Source organism: Trachinotus anak, unplaced genomic scaffold, assembly GCF_046630095.1.
Source record: "Trachinotus anak isolate AG129_WGS33_773 ecotype Australia unplaced genomic scaffold, CSIRO_AGI_Tana_v1 ptg000007l, whole genome shotgun sequence".
Lineage (NCBI taxonomy): Eukaryota > Metazoa > Chordata > Actinopteri > Carangiformes > Carangidae > Trachinotus > Trachinotus anak.
This window is the reverse complement of record NW_027273858.1, coordinates 19,675,438-19,699,647: the sequence shown is the minus strand read 5'-3', so window position 1 is coordinate 19,699,647 and position 24,210 is coordinate 19,675,438. Positions and strand designations below refer to the sequence as shown.

Sequence of the window (24,210 nt, the reverse complement as noted above, 5' to 3'; positions counted from 1 at the left end):
CCGTATCAAATCTCAGTAGTTAACAAGGTAACAGGCAGGATGTCAATCACGCTAATGGTCAGTTTTATCCCTCACTGATTTATGACATTTCATATTACATAGTTTCTGTGAGGTCATGGCACCTTGAGTCATCAAGCTGCATGTATTTCCATCATAACGATATAGAACACGATATAAGATAAGAGCTTTCCAAATTCATCGTGCTGATGAATATGTATGAGATATTCCACCTTTAATGAAACATGCATTTACACCTCTCGCATCTCCAGTGAGCCTGAAGAGAATATACTTGAGATTAGCCTTCAGGCACTTTTTGTGCATCTTTAATCCCCTTTACATTGTGTGATGCATGTCATCCTCATTATGCTGTCCTTACATTTTCTGACCTTCATACACGAGTGGCTTCAAAGTCTTTCTTTGTGTTTTATATAAATTGGAGGTAAGCACTGACTCGAGGAGAGCCTGTGTATGCATTCCTGCTTTGAGAGCAATTTTCTGCCATTTGGTGTCTTTGCCCAGAGGGCATTTTAGGATTTTTACATTAGTTAAATTATGTGTATTGAAGTTTCTCTTTTGTTGTACTCATTCAACACAATATTTAGAGGTCTGCTTTACTGTCTCTTTTTCCTCTGAGGACATTTTTTTTTAGTTTTATGCCACCAGAACAACCAATACTTCAAATTGAAAGTTCATTATGGAATATTGGCAAGACTGTCCCATTCTGATACACTGGATCAGTATTGGGATCGATATTGACCATATTAAACTGATCATGTATCAGCTATGATGTGACCAAGTCATTGGTTGTTTAATTAGTTCAATTCAGTCAGTCAGTCAGAGTTTTTTGCATCACAGCTAGAGCTTAAATTATTAGTTAATGAATTGATTAGTTGATTGACAAAAAGCTAATGGGCAACTATTATTGCCCATTAGCTATCCTACTATTTAATTGGTTACTTGTTTTTATTCGGGGAAAAAAATCAAAGCTTTTCAAATTGGAGAATTTGTTGCAGTGGGTCAAATATGATAGTGAACTAGGTTTTTGACTGTTGGTTGGTCAAAACAAGACATTTGTAGATGCCACCCTGAACAATTGACTTTCTGACATTTTATAGAAAAGGCAATTGCATGATTTCTCAAGGAAGTGATTGGCAGATTAAATGATGAAGAAATCTAGTCACAGTGATCTTTAACTTCATGATACCTGTATAAAATGATCCCAGTGAGTTTCCCACTGTGAGGTATGCAACAGGTAAAAAACAGGGAGCACTGGTGTCTGATCGATACTCATTATTAGCAGATACTGAGGGATGAAGTGTCCTAATAGGTATAAGAAGAGAAAGAGTGGCATTGGTAGCATGGAGCCATTACTCAGACTGGTTTGGCTTTTCCCTCAGTTACACCAAATCCCTGTGTTATTTTCAGTGACTTTCAGGGACTGACGCACTCACAAGCTATCAGAGTGTGTTTGTGTGTGCAAGTGCTTGAGATGTCGTGAGATGAAAGTGTCAACATATATTGTGAAGTGATTTGTATTTATCTGTACTTCTTACACTTGTACACAGACACCTCCTCCTTCACTTTGCGCAGCTCAGTCTCAGAGAAGTCTGATCCATGACTGTGCTTATGAATGGTCATGCCTGCCATAATAGTGCATCCTAGAGCTGTGCAAATGGATGGCCAAGCTCAGTAAACACTTTCATTTCCTGCAGGCTGACAGCAGCCGCTGTGGAACAGAAGACATCCAGTGGAATGAACCAAATGAAAGAGCAAATTATTCCTTCTTCTCCCTGGATGACATGTTCATCAGACCCTGAAAGTGTGTTTGCCTCGCCTGCCCCTCTCAAAGCACTCTTGCTAAAATGCAGCATTTGTGAGTGTGTGTATGTGAGTGAGTGTGTGTTTTTCAGTCACTGCACGCCGATGATGAGTGTTAAACCATTGTACCGACAACAAACACAAGATGAAACTTAATCTGTGGGAATGATGGACGCCAGCGCTTAATGCACAGTATATTTCCGCTGAACTTAAGGGGTAGAAACATAAGATGCGCTGTCTTCCTCCCTTCCTCTCTCACCTCAGACAGTGGTCTTCTATCTGTTCGTGTTTCCCCATGTGTCTCAGTCAGAGGCTTCTGGCCGACTTGGCACTTACCTGACCTAGAAAACAGAAAATCCGCAGCTTCCTGACTGAGTCCACTAAATTTAACACCCAACCCTTTTCTCCTCTCTGCAATCCTTGTTATCCCAGGAGCTTTAGACCTTCTGACAACAATTGATAGGGCTGCTAACTATAGCAGAACAGTGGAGGGGATGAGGAGGAGGAGGAAGAAGGCGGATTGTAAAGGTAAACAACACGCAGCCATCCCTGGGATTTAACGGTGACGCTTTGCTTTGAAGCACGACATGAAAGAGCTTTTTTTTTGTGTCCAAGTGATATGTTCAGCTAATAAGCGTTTAATAAGCGCATGTGTTCAAGGAGCGCATGACATTGAGACAAACCAGGGGGAGGTCTGGGTAGACAGAGAAGAGCTAGAGGCTGAGGCAAAAGTCTGGGCGGCAGCCCAAGATCACTATTTTTTAACATGTGAAAGATTTAGAGCAGCAGAAAGGGAATTTGGGCTTCTATTTTTATTGGTTGAGAATCACCTGCCTGGAGGCCAGGCACACAAGGACAGACGGGGTGACTACAGGTCACCTGCTCTGACACCTTATAGGAGATCTGATATCAAAATACTACATGATACTCCATGAAGGTGGCCAAGTGGGAGGACAGTCTGTCCCAAGACCTTGTGTCAACCTTTATGTCTCAAAACAACCGTCTAATTGTGACTAATGATGTAGTGGTACTGTAAAGACTGAGTATAGGTTATACTCCTATACTGTTGGTATTTTATTGGCCTTCAACAAACACCTTCAGACATTTCCCATAAGCCTTAGACGTTCGCGGGCTAAATGTCACGGCTCAACACGAGGCAGACCATGAGCAGGCTGAAGGGTTGTGACCCAGACGTAATAACAGCCGGACAGAGACGAGTGAACACTCTAAAAAGTTTTTTAGATAGATTAGAGATCACAAACAGAAAGTTTAAAAAGCGAGTTTAGAGTAGAGCATTGGTACAAAGCATTGAACAAAAAACATAACATAAAACTACTACTGTGCTTGCAGCATTTTTTTTTTTCTCTTTTGTGGGCGTTGAATTTTTTTTGCTCACAAAGTAATCAGGGCAACACGGTGGTGCAGGAAGGCTCTGGGTTTGAACCTGCTGGTCGGCTCTGGCCTTTCTGTGTGGAGTTTGCATGTTCTCGTGGGTTTTCTCCAGGTACTCCGCCTTCCTCCCACAAGGTTAACTGGCGACTTTAAACTGCCTGTAGGTGTAAATGTGAGTGTGAATGGTTGTTTCTCTGTGTAAGTCAGCCCTGTGATTGATTGGTGACCTGTCCAGGGTGTACCTTGCTCTCGCCCAATGTCAGCTGGGACTGGCTCCAGCCCTCCTGTGACCCTGAATGGATAAACAGTATGGCTAATGAATGGATGAATGAACAAAGTAAATGTTTAGCTAGGAACATGGTTTATCTCTATTTCAATTTTCTCTGCAGCTGCTCATTTGATCGACTGCAAACTTCACAGGCTTATTGATGAGAACTGAGGGAGGTGCAGTGTCAACTGTGAAGTTCCTGGATCAGCAGTTCTCAAGAAAGCTTTAAACGTTGCTTTGCTACATGTTACTTGACCTGAAGAAAAAGTTGGAACTAGATGGAGTCATGGTGGCCAAGAAATCAGCCACTACTGACAGGCACATTGTGAATGGGCACTGTACTAGTTGTGTTGATTAACAGAGGGTAGCAGGACAAAGGCTAGCCTGGATGTGATGTGACTATCAAATGTCTATGTCATTGTGTTGCATTAGGCAAAGTGTGGGATCCAGTCAGTGACCGTATAAAAAGATGGATGACGTGTCTCCACTTACTTCCACTGTACAAAAATGCAAAAAATACCAAAATATCCTGGATATGGGTGCTGCCATCTTGTGCAGGTGACATCATTTATAGATTGGTGGAGCCCCACACTGGCCCCACCCAATTGCAAGTCAGTCACAGCTGTCAATCATAACATCACAATCCCGTTTTATAGCATAAACTAACTAATTAAAACCAAATAACCACAGTAACCACAATAACGTGTCAGTGTAATAAGAACTGCCTAAAATGACAGAAACTATTTTTTTCCAAAATATTAATTTATACACTGATCATGCTTCAAGTGCTCATCTAGACTGAAACCCCTCATGCACTCAATGTGGATACTTCTTCTCAGTTCATGCCTATTGCACATCTGCATCTGTTTGCCTTTAAAAATTGGAGTTCTTTTTTTTTACAGCACACAAATTTTGACTCACTGATGACGGTAATGATGGTTTCATGTGATTCAACTGTCCCAGTAAGCCATAACAGTGAGGCAGCATGCACAATAATACTTTAATGCTGATCTGGATCTTCTTATGAAACAAGGTCATTCATTTATTCATTTAAGAGAGACTGTCTCTTGTATGCATTTTGCACAACTATAGCGAATGGTGAAATAAAAAAACCCCCAGCTTTGTTAAAAATATTGTGAGCACATTGAGCTGTTAACCCAATATTGTATAGAATCACTAGTTTATATTGGTATAAAGCACATATATTATAGGGTATGACTTAAAGTACTTTTAAAAGATATTCAAATACAATAAAACATTGAGGTAAAAATTTATGAGCAATGCCAACATGATCACCAAACAGATGAGAGTCACATAAGTATAGTATAGTATAGTATAGTATAGCATAGCATATTATATCATGATGCTGTAGCAACCAAAACCCATACAAAGTGCAGTCTCATATAACAATAATGTATTGGTATCACACGCAGCTCTCTTCTCAGAGACCATAAATCATCTTGTAATGCCTCGGGTTCTGGTGCCAAGGTTTATAATCACTGCAGCACTTAAGCTTCAGTCGCTATTCTGTGTTATATCAACATCCTTCAACAAGACACTGCAGTCTGACCTGTTAGGTCATTATGGGATATTCAGCCTAACTGTGAGAGAAATATCTGAAGTATATATCCAGAATATGATAAAAGCCGTGAGTGAGATTGTAGTGGTGTGTAGGATTTAATATCTCCTCTGTGATAGATGAAAGACATTATTAAAGGGGAGTAATGAACTTCCTCGCCTACTATTTTGAGCGTAGTTTGAGGCTGTTGCCGATAGCCCTGTCAGTCTGTCAGTCTCTGCTCCAATATTTTCCGCCCCTCTTAACTCTGCCAGCGTAATACTCAATCGTGCAGGATCCCTCAGTTAATAAAAGGATGTTGAAGGAGCTGTTCATCTTGAACTCAGCTTTTTAATACCACAGAACTTTTTTCTGTATTGGGAGTAATGGTGCTTCAGGTACAGATAAAGTTTTAATGGAACTGAAGGAGAAAGCACCACTTGGATTTAATTAAGCTAAGCAAAGAAATTATCTGTTTGACCTAACAATTGGTATTCTTTTGACATACTGGTACTTTATCAAAGAATTATTTCTCTTACCTCAACTAAATAGGATTCTTTTAAGCCAGGAGGAGGAATATATTTTTTATTGTGAATCTTCCAGTGCCCTGTGGAATCATTATCCAGTGACCTTCCAAATTAACATCACCCGCCCATCAGCAACCGGGTAAGAAGGCTGAAGTTGGAGCTGGACAGATCGTCTCAGTGGAATATATAATTAGTCTCATGATCAGCAGTAGATGGGTCATACTAGCAGATAGGTCACATTGAGTCTCAGTGGAATTTTTCCAGCAAATTTAGAAAGACTCATGTTTTACAAAAAGGAATTAAAATTTTGTTATTGTTCTATAATCATAGTTTTATATACATTTCAGAACTTTGACACTATCATATTGACTCTGTGATTTTGTCCTTTAACTTTCTGTGTACACCTGAAATAGGAACGTGTTTCTACTAGTGTAAATATCATACCAGAAGTTGGCCATTTAAACTGTGCATTTATACAACATTTCTTCATTCAGAGCACAGAGCCACAGTGGAGACACACTTACTTCCACTACACTATTACACACACAGCCGGCTTTTTCTTTGACATGGGCTTATTATTGTGTAACAGTCTAATTATTCCAAATTATATCACACTGAGTGAGACGATTTATTTATAAATCAGCTTGCAGCCCAACAAGGCAACAGTCAGCAGGTTTACTGATCATTTGTGGCAACTGCAAATACTGTTAATAACTGAAGTTATTAGCATTAAGCTGCATTCTTACTGTGCTTTTCAGTTTTTTTAACATAGAAACATCAAGTTAATGTGCTTCAGCAGCACACAGCTAGTTAACTCTGCAGGTAACTTTGCAACAAAGATGGATTTCTTAATTATGTATCTGTGGTGCATGTGGTTTTATCAGGTCATGATGTAAATGTGGACATGTGTTCCCCATCTTTGAGAAATGCATAGACTGTGTGAACTGATCAGGACCGAGACTTTTGACCAGTTTACTATAGCCAGCAATAGGGACTTAGAGTCATCTTTACCCTTTCAGTAGGCTGTATGCAATCTGCATGGTTTACCGTGCAGTCTCTGATGTTCTGTTGAATATGAAATACTGAATTATTAATGAATCACTGTTGCTTTTTTAATGGATTACTGCTGCTTTTAAATCAGAGTTTACAAGTAGCTGCTCCCATCATGGCAGACCTAGCACTGTTATTCTGTAATTGCTGTTCGTATCGCCTCATTAGGGATCCTCAAAAGTTTTTTTTAGAACATATGGCTGAATAACTGTGGTGGCTTTATTTAGAATGGTGGATGTTTGAATGTGTTGTTCAATCGCAGGAATGTGTCTCTCTACCTGCCAGGTGCCCCTGGCTGCCCCTGTGGAGATTAACTCCAGGAAACAGCCCGCTGAGTTCCTTGTTATTAGCGGTGTTCTCCTTTCTTAGCGCTGATTAAATAATGATTGTGCTGCAAAAAAAAAACCAAAGTTAGTTTCATGCTTCAGAGCTCAAAACCATTAAAAGTGACTATCCGAGCTGTTGTGATGCAAAGGAGGGATTCTTTGTGCGCCTGTCTTTGAGGATGAGACAGACAGGTGCTCTCATCTGTTGCGTTCCTTCACGTGCGTCATCCTTGCATTCGAATACCTCCACATCAAACGACAAACACTGTCCTCAGAGAAATCAGTAGGTCCTGCCTCTATGTGTATGTGTGTGCATGTGTGTGTGTATGCCTCTCTGACCACCTCTAAAAAGCTCTTTTTACGAGAGATAAGCAGGTGCTATGTGCAGCTGGTGGTCAGAGATTACAGCCAACATTGTGACAGCATCTCACCCCGGCCCAGCGCTGTCGTCCTGCCCGCTGCTTGGAGATATGGACTCTGAAGCCAAGTATAAACCCTGGACACAGCCCATATGAATGGCCTTTTTTTCCCTTCAACTGTATTTGCTCATTAACTGCAAAGCCATTCAAGCTCCCTGTTGCATGGGACTACAGCAGTCTGACAGCTGCAGCTGAATTCATTGTCACCTGGACCGTAACAGTGAATTTTACTCATAAGCTGTATATAAATGCAGCTGGTCAAAACACTGGTGAACATCCAGGGCCCCTCCTCAAACAAGGCCCCTTTTGAATTCAAATGGTCATAGTAAACAAGAGAAACCAGCCGGTGATATTCTATATTTTTCTTACTGTCAACAAAAGCCATCAAATCCAGAGCGTGATTTGTCTAATTCCCCTCTACCATAGGCCTCCTCTGTTAAAGGTCCCATATCGTATAAAGGTTGATGTCCATGTCTTTTTGATATTAATGCCGAGAAAGTATCAAAGCCTCAGTCCACAGAGAAATGCACACAGCCTGTATTCAGAAACTGAGCCTTAAAACCAGCCGTCAGGACTTCTGGAACTTTGTGACGTCACAACAAAGCAGTCACCACCCTCAGCCGTGTCCCAAGTGGTGGGGCTTGGCACATTGACCCATCGTCCAACCTTGCAGGATTTGGTTTCTTTGAGTGTTCACCTGAAATCTGTTATATTTTTATTCAATCACTTAGAAAACCGCCTCTCTTCTGATTGGCTGACCTGTTGCTAGCGCTCCAGAGAGAAGCCTGAGAGAGGAGATGTGAAACTACATTGAGGTGGTTTTTGGTGCTTAAAACTACAAGTCTTGTTCTTATGGATATCAATACCTTAAATATGGCACATTAAAAATGGCTACAAAACACATCAGTGAGCTACATCATTTTAAGTTGATCCCACATACACTGTTCTGCTGCTGTTGATTGTCACGACTGAACTAAATCCACAGAGGAAAAATGACAACATAAGATCTGTGTGGATCAGTGAGGAGACGTTATTTAAATGTTTCCATCACATTTCAGTTTTGCAGTTTGAGGTTTGACTGGCACTCTATTAGTAGCGTCATCTCCTTTTCTTCTGCAATGGTGTCATGGCACCCAACTACAGAATAGGTGCCACCTTAATAAATAATACTGACATAAAGAAAGAAAAGAAAAATTGATTGCTCCTTAGTTAGATTTTCAGCACCTTGAGTTCCTCTCATTGGATGACTCGTGCTGGCTCGAGGCTTGACAATCCAGAGCCCGGTCTGCATAATGTGCCAATTTATTAACCAGCTCTTTCCCCAGATGCACCGCCAACCAGCCAGCGGGGAAATTTGGCACCATCCTTGGACTCCACCCTGCCTGTTTGAAACCAAAATGACCTTTATCACACACAAATATTCAAAGGCAATTTGAATAGCAGGTGTTCCGAAATTAGGATTTAACAGTGAAAACCTCGCCAGCAGAGTAATAGTGGGTTGGCTAATGCTGACCATTAGCATTTTGGAGATAACATTGCAGAATTAATTATGGATACTTTAGTGTCCATTACTGCTTGGAGAGAATTGGTCTCAGAAGCCATCGCTCTATCGGTGCCTCAATCTTAAATGGACACGTTACAGGGATGATTTCAATCTATGTGAAAATGTCTCCATTCATATGTAAATATCTTGCAAAACATTCTGCCTCACATCTATCACCTCAAAATTGTGACTTTCTTCTGCTCCATACTAAACTAGTCTAATGCATTGAATTGCTAATATGCCCTATGAATATATGAATAAATCCTTTTTAAAAGTCATCATTTCACTTCTCTGTCCGGTCCCTGGGGATTCCAGATAAGATGGGGCTGGCAGGAGATGACTGACATGGTCATATCTGATTGGTTGGGAAATTCAACCAACACATTCTACACAATCATCACAGTGTCCGTAATAAAGAAAATCTATAAATAGCTGTGTATAATGCATCTTTAGGGAGAATAGCAACAGAGCACAGAGAATATGGTCAGCAGCGCAGAAAAAGGAGCACACACAAGGGACGTGCACAGGTATTTTTTGAGAAATTCAGGACAAAGCCATCGGATGTTTCATTTCTAAAAATCCACCTGTTGGCTAATGCTTTGAAATTGGTTTTGACAAAGGGCTTTATCTGTCTTCCTTATCTCTGTCTCTCTCTGCCGCTGTCAGCTCTCTCTAGAGGTACTGCAATCAATGAGCAACACGGGTTCCAACATCAAGATGATCTTGGGTCATCACAGTCAAAAAATGTGTCTTTTAGAGTGCTAAGCAACAAACTTAGATACAGTGTCTAATGCTTCAGTCACTAATAAACATACTCACCAGTATCAGCAGGAATATCTTAAAATAAAAAATAGAGCACTGAAAGGATTCTTGCCCTGTCAATCAATCAATTACAAACTCTCATGTAAATCAATCAAACAGAATTAAAGATTTAAAAAAAATATTCATTCACAAACAACAAAAGAGGTGTGGAGCCCTTTCTCAACTAAATCTTCAAAAGATGTTAACACTGACAGTAAAGAGGGTGACTTGTTGAGTTGGATCTTGGCAGGCTTTCTCACAACAATGATTACAAGAATAGCAGCAATAAGAGTTGTAATAATTCTGTTTATTTTGTCCAGAGGGGCACATCAACCGTTAAAGGGGCAAAGGGGCAGCAGCTCGAGCTGCTAGAGCCACCACACAGTGCATGTCCCTGCATTAGAATGAAGCCACATGAAAAATTCAAAGGATAAGAAAGAAGGATGATGCCTATGAATGCTGCTACTGCTAGTAGTTTTTAGATTTATTTTCTACTCATAATACATATTCTAACATTTAACATTTAACTTATTTAGTTTCATTATGCTCATGTAGTAATGTTGGTTGTGAGCTGGGAGCATTTTTTTAAACACTCTACTCAGTGGTACTTTGAACTTTACAGATCACATCTCTTGGAAAAAATTGAGTTCTGTACCAATAGTAGAAAATAAATATTATATCCACTGAATGATGTACTGTGTGTGCAGTCACAGTTTTCTGTCACTCTAATAATCTGTCACCCAAGGGCCTCATATAAAAACATCTATCTCAAGTTATTTCCCACACAATGTGACTGTTTCTCACTTGCACAGGACTAGTATTTGGATGTTACATGTAGTGTACACTGTGGCAGTCTCTGGCCGTGTTCTCTGTATGTCAGAGCCTTGCAACCTTTAGCATCGTTTATCTTACTATCTTCCAGCTTTTGCTTTCAACGAAGCCAAAAAGAAGTTATTCAGAAATAGATTTTGAGCCAGTGAAAAGCAGTGTCTCTAAAAATCAACTCTGTTCCCACATGACATGGAAAATAAACAGGTTAAGGTGCATGTGGGAACGAGGCTTATTGGCCTTAACAGTGAAAGAAGGATGAAAATGTGTAAAAGACCTTTTGGATTCCTGTTTGCCGGATTTAAATGAGTTTATTTAGTCTACCTTCAAGCACAGTGCAGATGGCACAGACTGGCTTGGCTGAGAGCAAAGAGAAACTGGGTCTGGTGTTGAGCTCAATGAGGGAGATGGAAAAAGGGAGGGCCTGGAGCTGTGTTTTATCATGCTGAGGGCTAAAAAAAATCTAAAAAGGAGGTATGGGGTATGGGTGAACTGAACTGGATTTTTAAATTTAAACAGTCAAAAATGAATATTTTCTTCTGACATTTAAAGTTTTTAATTGAAAAAAGATTGTGTGGAATATATGTTTGGCTTTTCCAACAGAATCCCATACTGTATTTTCTTGATAGAGATAAGGGAAGTCCTTTGTATCAGTATTAAACCATCAGATGTTAACAGTCTCCAGGGACTAATAATGGCTAATATTAGTAACTGTACAGATTTATTCATAGTTACATGAAATCTGAATGTTAGAAGGTTGCCTGAGAATCAACTGACCGTTTGCATCAGCAACTGTAACTGTAGAGGAGCAAAGGTGTGGTGAATGAACTTAACACTATGTTTATCTGCTCCAATGTAAACTGCAAACATTAGCATTTCCAGCTAACTGGTTTACTACTTACAGTAGGTCAGTTTAGCTGGCTCATAGACACAGTTGATAAAGAAGAAGGAGCAGGTTTGATTAATTTCAGCTATGATTAACTAATGAAAGTGACAGAAGTGGGTAAAATCTGAGCTTGGAGGGGATCCAGACAAAGGAAAGTTGAGAAACAGCCGAGTCAATCCTGGCACTCATTTGAGCTTTGTGCTTGAGAGGAAACCATAAGTAAAATTAAATAGATGGTGATTTACGCAGTAATAGGTTTCCTCCTTTCACCAGACAGATAATGTCCATTTTAACACCACATTTAGCTTGGTGTTTCTTTTCAAAATCATCTTTTTCCCCATTTAATCAAGTGGGGGGCGGGGGGTGGGTGGGGTGGGGGGGGATCCTTATTGCAGTGGAAAAATCTGTGTTAACAAAGCATTTTTAGATGACTTGATTGTTCTAATTTGTTTTGAATGCAGAGGTAATTTGAATATAGAAGACATTTTGAATAAACTCATTTCAAGACGGTATCACCTCATTCATGCAAAATGTGAAACCATGCATCTGCACACCTGCATGGAAACAAGGGAGACGTTCTCTTCCTGTTGGCACCTTTTCTCGCCTAAAAACTGAACAAAAGAGAGAAGGACTATCTGAGATGGGTGTTTTCGCAGCGCATCAGGGCCAGAGTGCTGTGTAAAGCCATCTGAGCCATCTGTCTGGCTTGGAGTATAATGAGGAGACCTGTGCCTTGGTGGACAATTCAATTCATCGAAGGCCCTCTGTCTATAACAGAAATAGCAGCGCCCTGTTTATGCTACATGCTACACTCAGGTCATTGTGGGACACTTTTAAGGGCCAAAACAGCTGTTTAGATTTTGCTCCTGAAGCCCTTTGACTGCATGATGGTGTGAACCCTTCTGTCTTTCTGTCAGAGTTTCACATTCACCATGTGTGTGTGCACACCAGAAGCCAGGTTATTGGGAGAAATCCAGTTAAGGAGGTAAATCAGGGATTGCGCTTACATGCAGGTGCTCTGTAATCAGATTCTACCCCAACCCCCTACCACAGCTTCAAACCAAGGCTGGCATATTAAGTGTATTACATGGATGAGTAACTGCTGCACTGCTGCCACAGTGATTGTGAGTTTCCGTCTTCAGTCTTTGTTATGCACACTCTCCAGCCCAGATAAACAAGAAAAAGGAATCTGCTGTCTCCATTAGAAATCTAGCTGAGTTAACCAGATTTCTCTTAATCTCTTTCTCCGATTAAGGATACCAGGGTTCTTGTTTACATGATATTGAACAAATCAGGTTAAATAAATAAAGGATTAACTAAATTCTTGTTCATTTTGTTAGCCATTTTGCATTTGAAGCTACTGTGAATATGTGTTTTCCCTCTGGCCCACTTAAGCATTTTACTGGCAGTGTTGGTGGTATCCCTGCTCAACAGTCATGCAAATTAGATCTTGGAAACCTTTGGAGATTGCTGTAAAGCCATGTTAAAGAATAGATTCAGATTTCTTTCAAGTCATACAATACACATACGTCATGTCTACTGAATGCTGAGAGCTGTTGGTTGCTGCATTCATGCCTCCTCTCAATACTGGCCTTAAAACAATCCCATATAACATATGACTGTTGTATTAAAGGTCCCATATTTTACACTTTTCTGGCGTTTAATTTGGAGTGCTTATATCCGTAAGAAGATTTATTTGTGGTTTTAAGTAGCAAAAAACATCTCAATGTAGTTTTACATCTCCTCTCTCAGGCGTCTCTCTGGAGCTCTACTAACAACAGGCTGATGAGCTAATCAGAAGAGAGACTCTGAGCCTCTCTTCTGATTGGGTGACTGGAAGTTTGGATTGTGGTTCAAGGTTGGCTGGGCTTGGGGTATGGCTGACAGCGGTGACTGCTTTGTTGTGACATCACAAAGTTACGGAAGTCCTGACGGCTGGTTTTAAGGCTCATTTTCTGAGGCTTTGATACTTTCACAGTATTAATATAGAACCTAGACCTGCTTTATAATCAAAAAACACATCTACCTTTATACAATATGGAACCTTAAAGAATCCAAACCTCTTCTTTAACTGCCTCCATGTTACCATCATTTAGTCTTATACAACAAAGATAATGAGTGAAATATAGACAAGCAACTTTAAGAACTCAATTCCATGTTTATCTGCAAGACAGGACATGATCTGTTTAATGACTGTGGTTGGACAGTGATGTTACTCTAATAACTCTGACCTCTCTGGAGTCCCATCCTGCCTCTTACCTTTTGCAGCCACTTCCTGACAAAACCACAAAACCTGTGATGAATAAATCATGAGGTGATTTGTTTGGAAGTGGTTTCTGCCACAAACTTCTGTGTCTGAGAATGAAGTTCATTAGAGCTGCTCAGCGTGTCAGTGTTTATGCATCGGCGCAGGGTATCTACCCCAACAATCGCATTAATCAACAGCTGAAAGATGCTGTGGGCTATTTTGAAAACATGCTTTATTTGCATAGCAGTGAGGCTTCAAACTTGGCTTAGACATATCAGCGGTGATGTAACTCTTATCCCCCCGCCAGTACAGCTCTGCGCTTAGATTTGTGTATATGTGTTCATTTAACCATGCTCTTTCAGATTTTGTGTGCAGGCTGTCTAAATGCATGTTTATCTCACACTAAAATGATTAATTGTGTCTCTCTGTCTGTTTTCTCCTGTTCTTGCTGCAGGTATGCATTGTGCAAAAGAGGGACACAGAGAAGATGTACGCCATGAAGTACATGAACAAACAGCAGTGCATAGAGAGAGATGAGGTCCGAAACGTCTTTAGAGAGCTTGAGATCCTACAGGAAATTGAACATGTTTTTTTAGTAAATCTCTGGTGACTATCCTCTGTTTTTACACTTTGAGTGTGGTCTGCTCCGCCTGTGTCAGTCATCTGCTTTGTCTGTCTGTTCATTCTGTGTATTTACTTCTCAATGGAGAAGTGCATGCTCACTCTGAGATCTGTTGCAGCCCTAAAATAGATGTACTCTTTGTGGATATTATGTTCGCACTGTTGCATGCACTTTATTTTCTGCATTTGGCACTCAGTGAAAAAAAAAAAAGGAAAAAAAAGTTTTGTCCGTGTCATTAAGGCTTGAAACAAATCTTCCTCCAGAAACAATTTACACAGGAGAGATATTTTGGGATATTAATTTTGACTCTGAGCCCGTGAAGCACACATTTGATAATTACTGTGGTTTGAAATGACCTTACTCTTCCCCTGAGTCTGATATGTGGGTGAACAGAGGCTGCTTTCATTATTCAACGCTCATCTCCGAGTGGGACACATTTCTAAATGTAATTGGGGACCTGGCACGCCATTCACGGCATATTACACAAAGCACTTTGCTCCTCTGTAATGGGTGGAATGATACTGCACGTGCTATTCACGCTTTCCGTGATGGATTGATTGTGTGTAGATAGCGAATAGATGATTCCAGACAAGTTGTGTCTGAAGTTGTGAACGATCAAAGTTTAATCTAGAGAGAAGATGTTTTTTCCTGCTAGAGGAGCCACACTACAAGAACAGACTGAGGGCATTTTAATGAGCGTACAGTAGTAGGCCTGTGTATTTTTTATAGTATAATTCCCTGCAGGAGTATATGGCTGCCAAAGCCTTCTTTGTTCTAGTTTCCCTATGCTGTGCTGCTCTGCTCTCTCTCAGACTCTGCACCCAGCACTATTTCAAATGCCCATTAGTGACAAAGATGCTAAACTGTATCATTGCGGCTATGTGGGAATGAATAGTTCCACACTTTACATCTCCACCTCCTCTCTCTGCTTTTTAAGTCGGCTTCGGAGAAAGGGGCCTGTCCATCTCATTGGGAGCACACCGAGAGAACAACATGAGCTCAGTCAGCTTCCCAAAGTTGTAATGCTCCCATACAGTTAATTAGTCTGAATCTGGATAATCCACATACGCTTGTCTGGGACCATTATCTTTGACATCTGTAATTGTAAGGCTCATTTACATGTATAAAAATAACAATGAGGAAAGATAATTAAACAAACAGTAAAGGGATAGTTCACATAAATTGCAAAACCTCTCGTGATATCCAAGCATGCAGAGATACCTCTGAGATTTCTGCCTCCACCCTAACGCAATGGATCTAATTAAATTATGTCATCGGTGCTCAGAGTGTCTAAAAATGACACTGAAAAGTGGCTGGAGACAGAAACATTGCTGCTGAAATCTTTTTTAGCTGCTTGCACCTGAATACTTTTTGTAATAATAGATGAACTGACTCGAAAAACAAGCACAGATATTGATGTTTGCTCATAACATAGGCTGTTATTACTGTAAATGCTTGAGCACCAGTGTATCCTAATAGCACCCTATATGTTTATATTTTTTATCACTGTAGAAGTGATAACTTTAGCTTCTCTGAACACTATTGTTTCCTTCCCTCCTCCCTTTCTCAGATCTTGCCTGCTTGTATTATCTGGTCTTCTTGAGAAGCATAGGGAAACTGTCAAATCTGCATAACAAATAAAGCATCATAGTGAGGGGTGCAGGAGGCGAAGACACGTTCTCAACAGGCCGCTGCTGTCAGAATGCATGACAAGAGAGAGAGATGGCATATAAAACCAGCTGTGTGTGTCTGGATGCAGCTGTCACTATATGAGTCTGTTGGTGCAGCACTTACAGACCCTGAACTTGGGCATCTGTGTTGACGTTTTTGAAAAGTTAACTATAACCTTTGCTCCAGAAAATCTTTTTTGGTTCCCTCGCTCTGCAGACCTAAAGTCAGGAGCCGGTTGAAAATGCTGTTATGATTGGTTCCACCCTCATCAAGTCACTGGATTCACACAGGAGATCATCTGCAGGGACTGAGGTCCTCCTGCGTGGAGCCTACTCCAAGCACAAAGATGTATAATTGAAGGAAAGTTTTGATTTTTCTCCTCCAGCTGGAGAGAGGAGAGCACACAGTGAGAGATAAAGGAAATCAATTTATAGCTTGGGTCTATGGTATGTTTGTTATTTCTGCCCCAGTTTACGCAGACACTTGGTGAGCATCTATGTGTGACAGCATTGTTATGTGTTGCACCTGTATGTGCTGCTGCCTGAGACGGATTCTCAGCTGCGCAGGTAATGAGAAAGGACTGATGAGAATTCTCCTTCATCTTTTCATCGTCTCCCTCGCTGTATAACAACTAGAAACCTAATTGGTTCACTACATGGATATGCTGTTTAACCAGTTCCCTGTAGATCAGCCAGTTGCCAGTATCCATAGGCTTTTCAATCAGAGTGTCACGAGTTCTGGAGCTTGGCATTTGGGCACTTCACTACATTTTTAATGGACGTGTGATAGACCAGCTGGGGTTTTTTGGAACGGCCTATTCTCAAAAGCAAAACAAAAAACAAAAAAAGATGCAACTCGTGAGAAATGGCAGCTTTGATAAAGCTTCATAGGAGTGTTTTTATTGATGCAGTGCCAGAAGGGAGCCTCAGTTGGCCAGAGTCGGAGAGAGAATGCGAGAAAACACACCAAGTAGCTGTCACAGGAAGTAACGATTCCTGCAGTCATGGAGAGGGGGGCGGCGTCAAGTAGAGAGGAGGGGTGCGCAAGACAGCACAAAGAACGTATATGGCATTGATTTGTTTTGTCAAAAAAAAAAAGATGTGCAGACTGAGAGGATTTGTAAGGTTTTCCCTCAGCTTTTACCTACACACACAGACGCACTCTCTGTCTCAAAGCAGGGTTTTGCTTTCACTGAGATGTCCTGAATTGTGCCGCGCTTTTGAACAGCTCTGTCCGTAGCTTCAGAGGAAATTCATTAGGAAGCAACCTTGTGAAAGCCCACACTGAATCCCATCAGCCGGGTAAAGGCTGCTTTAAGCTGGGCGGATGTCAAGTTTGCAGCCCACAGTAATTGCTGCAACAATTCCCTTGGTGCATAGATATGATGTGTAGGAGTCGAGGGTACGCTGAATGGATTACCTTGGAGGAGGAAAAATTAACTATCATCTGCTGCATACACCAAATCCACACAAATCCTTGTAAGGATTTGCGACACATGAGAAGACGCTGACTTCCTCTTTCCCTCACATGTGTTGTAAGTGCAGAGGTCACCTTTTCCCACCCAGAAGCATTGAGGCGTTAGGGCATAGAAATAAGTTTGATCCCCTGGTCTACGGTGTATAGTGCATCATTATTAAAGCAAGATTTCACCTGAAGCTTAACCTCACAACAGATCGCTCTCAAACACCATCACCCCGTCCCCCTAAGGGCTCAGAGACACAGCGGTGAATCGTGACGAAATGGACACTGCCACAGTGCTATTGAAAACAGAGTGCCGCGGTTAGCAAGGGCTGTCACAGCAACTGTCATCAGAGAGTTGGAGCTTTAAACACCATCCCTTGAGATAATCCTCAAGGATTTTAACGGTTTCAAAAACCAAAACAGGGGTGAGTCATCTGGAGAAGTGGGATATGGTGCATTCCTCTTACTGTCCATCCCTTCACCGGAGTCGGAAAGCGAGCGAGAGGAGTGGTGAGGATGGATGTGCTCTGTCCTGCTCAGTCTCCATTAGGAATATTGATTTCAGGCCTGGATGGAACAAGGCCTTAGGAGACTGGAACAAATTAGCCTCTACACCCCCGGTCAGCAGTTATAACGAGCCCTACGAGGGGGCTTGGCTTTAAATCATCCTCATAAAAGGCAAAATATGGGATCATTTCCAAAAGCTCAGGGCTCTGTTTCTCTAATGCAGCATTGAGCATCCACAGATTATTTTGCCCTCTTAAAGGACTTTTTAGTGAAACTGCCCTACACGACTTTTAAAGAAGAACTTTTGGTAGGACACAGCTTTCAAAGTGCACCTTGTGAAATCAGGCCGGCGGAGGTGCTGTGTCTTAAGGCAACCGGTTGGAGGCCGTTGAGAGGAGAGGCAGCGTTCACTCACACCATTGTTGCAGGAATCCTCAGAGGAGCTTGCAAGTGTCTCGTGATTGAGTCTTGCAGCCAGCTCCGGCGAGCCCATCTCCATCATCAACTTTATGTAGGACATTGAAACTTTGCAGACTAACTGGAGCCAACAGAATCACAAGCTCTTGTTTCTCTCTTTTTCTCGCTTTTTCCTCAAAACTGTTCTCCTCTTCCACTGTCCCTCTATTTCCCTCTCTCCGCCCAGCCTCCCTGGGCTCATTTGTCAATGTGGCCTGATTATTTCAGCCTGTTCCTTGTACTCCTTCCAGCCGGCTAACCTTCCTCCTTCATAGTCACTGTGACTGTCGCAGCCTAGTCCTGTCATGGCCTTTCCACGTGGCCTCCTCGTGGTTTTGGACAGTAACAGCCCTCCCCAGGCCTCACTACTTCCAGGCATTCATTCAAACTCAGGGTTTTGACCCGTAAGTCCTCTGTGCTCATTATAAAACACCACTCAATAAATTGTGCTCATTTTTTTAGTATGAAGAGCAGCAGAGGGCACATTGAATTAGATTAGGGGTAAAACATTATTTTGACCCATTCCAGTGCACAGATACAAGTTGAACTTATCAATATTTTATATCAAGAATACAATATTTAAAGTGCAAGGGACTCTTGAAACTCACAGAAATAAATTCACATGACACTAGCTCTAGAGTGTTATATCTTCTTTTACCTCATAAAACTAAGGGGTAACCTCTGGGGCTGAAAAATGAAGCCAACATGGAAGTGACAAAAACTGCAGTTCCTCAAATGGCCACTCGAGTCTAGCTCCAAAAGCGACTCAATCCCCATAAACCCCCATGTTAAAATGTCCAACTTTACAGCAGAAATAAACATGTTTATAGCCTGGTACAGCAATCGGTTTTGGCCTCTAGAGCCAATTTCCCTCCTCATGACAACTGTATGGGGGGTGAAATTTTATATACATATACATACACACACACACACACACACACACATATATATGTATGTATGTATATATATATATATATATATATATATATATATATAATCTTTTCACGAGTTCTGTTTCTCTTTTGTTTTTTGTCTAATCGCATTACTCTTCCACTCCCAGCAGCTGAGGACACCTTTATTTGATTTATAGGTCTGGGGAATAAAATTGTTTGTATTTCTCCTCTGTCCCATCCTTGGCAAGAGTCTTGAAGGTGACGAGGCTTGTCAGCGCTGGAGCTTTCATATGCTCCAGTTGTCGGCCCGTATCTGATATCTCCCTGTCACCTCAGTGAAAGCTGGGAAGGAAGTGACAACCAGACCCGAGCCGCTGCGGTCTCTCTCTCAGGAGCCCAGATATTTTGGCGGAGGCTTGGGAAGACCGTTTTGTGCAACACTGAGATAGTGAGTGGCGCCTCAGAGGAAGCTCATCTGTCAACTGGATACCAGGAATCAGACTGTGACAATGAGGTGATAAAAAGGTGACAGTGAGGAATCCCTGCCAACGGCAAACAACATCCTGGGGCCGGCCATCTGCTGAGGCAGCTATGTGTTTTAATAGCGTGGCTGATCTTTGAAGGGTCAGGGCAGGTTGGTTTACTTTGTGTACTCTGTGTAGGTGGCTCTACTGCCACTTCCTCTTGAGTGCACTCAAGAGGACTGTCTTGTTGTAGTGATGGCTGGGTGTCTAATGGCAACGTACAGTAATACAAAGCTAAACCTTTGTGTTAAAGCAGCAGTAATTAAACTTCTTTTTCTTGTAATTAGGTGGTAATGCTCGTACCATAATGCATTAGGGAAAATGCTGCGTGTTGTTTTTGTGTTCAGTGAATAAGGAGGGTTCGCCCATTATCTGTCCTATCACATGAAAGTCGAGGCCGTTTCATCATTTAATCTGCGTAGGAGAGAAGAAGAGACGCAGGAGAAGAGAAAGACCCAACACTTCTGCAAATGGGTTTCTTTTTTTTCCTCTGGCCGAACCACCAATGTGTGGATGAGATAGAATGATTTTTGCTCCACAGCAAACACAGGCCCCATTTCTCACTTTATAGAGAGGCAGGAAATTACACCTGAACAGGACCAATCAGAACGTCCCCCTGAGTGTTCAGGACCAAGCCTGAAGATACAGAGGGAACCTGCAGCTATAAAAAGAAGTAATACCGCCACAGTATTGGAGCTGTAATGGCAGAGTAAAGATTTGACTCAGTAGCAACCACATTAAACCGCGTTTGATTGAAGAAATCACAGAGGCTCAGTTTGTTTTCCCTCCTCTGCTGTGAATTAACATGGGGGGCTGTTAGGATATTATTCTGCCTTTATCTTTCTAAGATGTAAAATTAGATTCTGTCGTACAAAAAACAGCTTTTTCACCCATGTGGCTTCATGTTGTGTTCAGTGTCTGGGGCAGACATTGTGGAGTGGAGAGGCTGTGTTTTAATTGGATGTGCTTGATTAGTAAGCCTGATTGACAAAAATGTTTAGCGCCCCACGAGCAGCCTTCAGTTAAGTAACACCGAGCAAAGATGAGCTGTTATCAAGCTTTAATTTGACAGTCACTTTCTCTCGTCTTGCATCCCTTTAAATAGGTGACATGTTATTAGGAAAATTATTGTTGTTACTGTTACTATTGCAATACAATGTGCATGGTTAGAGCCCATCTGCAGGATGCATACATTAATGCAGAAACCAACTCAAGACAGTTGCAGATTTAACATTATCTGTTAAGGTACAAGGCAGAGAGAGATGCATGTTTTCCTGTGGTCCTACACAGATAAGGCTTTCTGCCATGTTTGTCCTTGTGTGGGTTACAGTAAACATGACTGTGTGCGCTGATGTTTACCGTCTAAGCTTTGCACTTGTGTACCGTATGTACTGCATGCAAGAGCATACGAGCTGCTGCACTACATGTATGTGTTGTTTGTGTGCACAGCCTTTGCCTTTGTTTGTGTTGCATGTGCACTTTCCATCGGGGACAGTGACTGAGGGCTGTGTCCTCCTCCCCACTGGTCCCAGGTACTCGTTTCAGGATGAGGAGGACATGTTCATGGTGGTTGACCTCCTGCTGGGAGGAGACCTCCGCTACCACCTGCAGCAGAGCGTCCAGTTCAGCGAGGACGCTGTCAAACTCTACCTCTGTGAGATGACACTGGCGCTGGACTACCTGCAGAGCCAGCACATCATCCATAGGTATGAAGTCATCTTTTTTTCCCTCTTTTTCGTTTCAATTCAACGCCTCTAAACAGCTTCAACGCCTTTTGTGAATATTTTTAAAAGAACACGTGTCTTCCCAGTCTTTTCTGTCTCCAGTGTCAATAACCAAGAGAGAAATTACAAAAATATTTCTTAAACCCCTTTTACTTGAAAGCTGTTTGGACAATAGCATTATTCAGTATTTCTGAAATATGTAGTAGCCAGTCAGTGGAAGTAATTTTGCAAACTGAAGAAACATTAAAACAGCACTACTTATTTTTCCTGACCAACTGGGGGCAGCAGAATGAGCGGTAAACTAACCTTAATTACCACCATTTAAAATTGATATTGCAGATGTATTAGCAAAAATGCATGATGAATGCAGACAGTAGCATTCATTTGGAGACATGTTTCGTTCCACCTGTTAAACATAAGTCTGATATTAACATTTTTTTGGTCTCCACAACCTCCTTCTACACCAGCTGGTGGTTAACACTATCTACAGTGGGTTTATCACAGCTTTTTCTCTACAAACAGGTCTGGTGAGAGCTTTAAGACTGAGCCACAACAGTAAAGTTATGGGCGGTGAAACCAAAAACAAATAAACAAAGAACCAATGTTGGACCAGGCGTCATATATTCTGGGTTTTGATTCAATCTTCAAAACAATGAATCAGAGTGACAGACAAATTAAATGTCCAAATACATCCAAGAAAGTGTTTTTTATCTACAATACTTACGTACTTTACACACTCAAAGCACCAGTATCAGCCCATTACATTATTACATGTTATTTTGTCCAAATACTAAGCCTCGATTCCTCCTGCATTGAAAGAACTCTGAAAATAAGCTTTAGTCTCCAAGAGCTTTATTTCATTGTGCTCTGGTTCTTCAGCTTGCTGCAGAATTACTGGTGATTGATGTCTTTATTTGGACTGCGAGGTGTATTCCCTACGTTCTCTGTTTTGCACCAGTTATAGCTCACTGCTGTATCCATAAACTCGTGGCCACAGCCTTGGGAAGATTGTATTTGTTATCTGCTATTGAGAAGTCCACTTATATTTATTATATCTATTCTAAGGGCAATTGAGATGTAAAATATTAGGACATGAAAGTATTAGATCAAAGAAATATGCAAAAGCAAGCAGGTTGTGTCTTGTCATAAATTCTTGTCTTGGTGTGGGGCTTATATTAATACCTTATCCAGGCATTTGGGCTTCCCTGTTTATATTTACTTTACATTCCTAAAGATAGCCCTCATGTGTTCCTGTAATTGTTACCATCCATCATCTTCAACCAGGGTGGACTTGCCGTCCGCAGCTTTTCGTCCAGATATGCTGAGCACAGCAGTAAGTGTGCAGTAAGTGAAAGAGCTGGATCCCTGCAGACTGCAGATTTAGTGCCACAGATGGCTGAAAAACGGTTTGAACCTTGTTCAAAACCCCATTCCGGCTACTTTTCGTCCTTTAAACAACACTATACTGTGTGTGTGTGTGTACTTGTACTTGCTACATAGTAAGGACCAAAAAAAGTATTTTACTAACAGAGTGAGGACATTTTGGGAAAGTGAGGACATTTTGGCCGGTCCTCACTTTTCGAGACACCCTAAAATCACATTTTGAGGGTTAAGACTTGGTTTTAGAGTTATGGTTAGAATTAGGTTTAGGTTAAGGTTAGGGTCAGGGTTATGGTTAGGCACTCAGTTGTGATGGTTAAGGTTAGGGTAAGGGGCTAGGGAATGCATTATGTCAATGAGTGTCCTCACAAAGATAGAAGTACAAGTGTGTGTGTGTGTGTGTGTGTGTGTGTGTGTGTGTGTGTGTGTGTGTGTTTGTGTGTGTTTGTGTGTGTGTGTGGGAACTAAATGTATTTGCTATTTTGCTGAGTTTTAAAGGGGAAGCTCATTCATCCTCAGGTTTGTGTGTTCAATATAAAGCTGGGTCCAGGGGATGGTTAGCTTAGCTTAGCATAAAGACTGAAAACATTGGGAAGCAGCTAGTCTGGCTTTGTCCACAGCTAAAGAATCCACCAACTAGCACCTTTTAAATTTCCTTGGAGCCTCACCTGGTTGCCTGGCAACCTCATAGTGATGGTAAGACTCTATAAAGATTCATTGATAATTACTGATATCGATTGTGAGTAAATGTATGTTCCAAAATGTTAAACTATTGCTTTAATTAAAAGCAAAATTCAAGCATCAGTGCATTTAAAGCGTATATCCACATCAGTGTACATAAAGTAAATCTCATTTGTTTCTTTTATATTATATAACATTATAGGTGTGTATAACGCTATACTCAATGGGTTACTCTCCCTCATACTACACAAAAGGAAGCCATTGTCCCTTTTTTCCAAGTCCAGTTGGCAAAGATGTCCACGATAGCGACAAATGCTCCTCACTGTATTTTTTGTATTTTTTTACCCTCTCATTGACATCAACTGTTCAGCCTCTGACACAGTCATGTCTGCTCTCAGAGCCGTAATCCAATCCCTGGGTATCCATGGCCGTCCCCAGCTCTACAATTTTGTTCTACCCTGTAAGTTTTTGGCAGGAGAATACTATACAATTATTTTGTTGCACCAACTGAAGGAAGAAGGGTCTCTGGTCTCCTAGCAACAGTCAGCTGCCACCATGCCCAAGGAGGTAAAATTAGTCCTATGAGAAGAGGGGAAGTAAAAGTAGAGAGTCCCCTCTTCTCTTCTC

At 41.4% G+C, this 24,210-nt stretch overlaps 1 protein-coding gene across 1 annotated transcript in view; it reads left to right on the top strand.

Annotated features, from left to right (window-relative positions):
- The window catches only part of LOC139623223 (serine/threonine-protein kinase 32C-like), a 75,305-nt gene that overhangs the window by 33,464 nt on the left and 17,631 nt on the right, over positions 1-24,210 (top strand). Inside the window, exons 3-4 of the mRNA XM_071481271.1 lie at positions 14,119-14,270; positions 21,331-21,504. Coding sequence (XP_071337372.1) covers positions 14,119-14,270; positions 21,331-21,504 — 326 coding nt within the window. The remainder of the gene's footprint in view (positions 1-14,118; positions 14,271-21,330; positions 21,505-24,210) is intronic.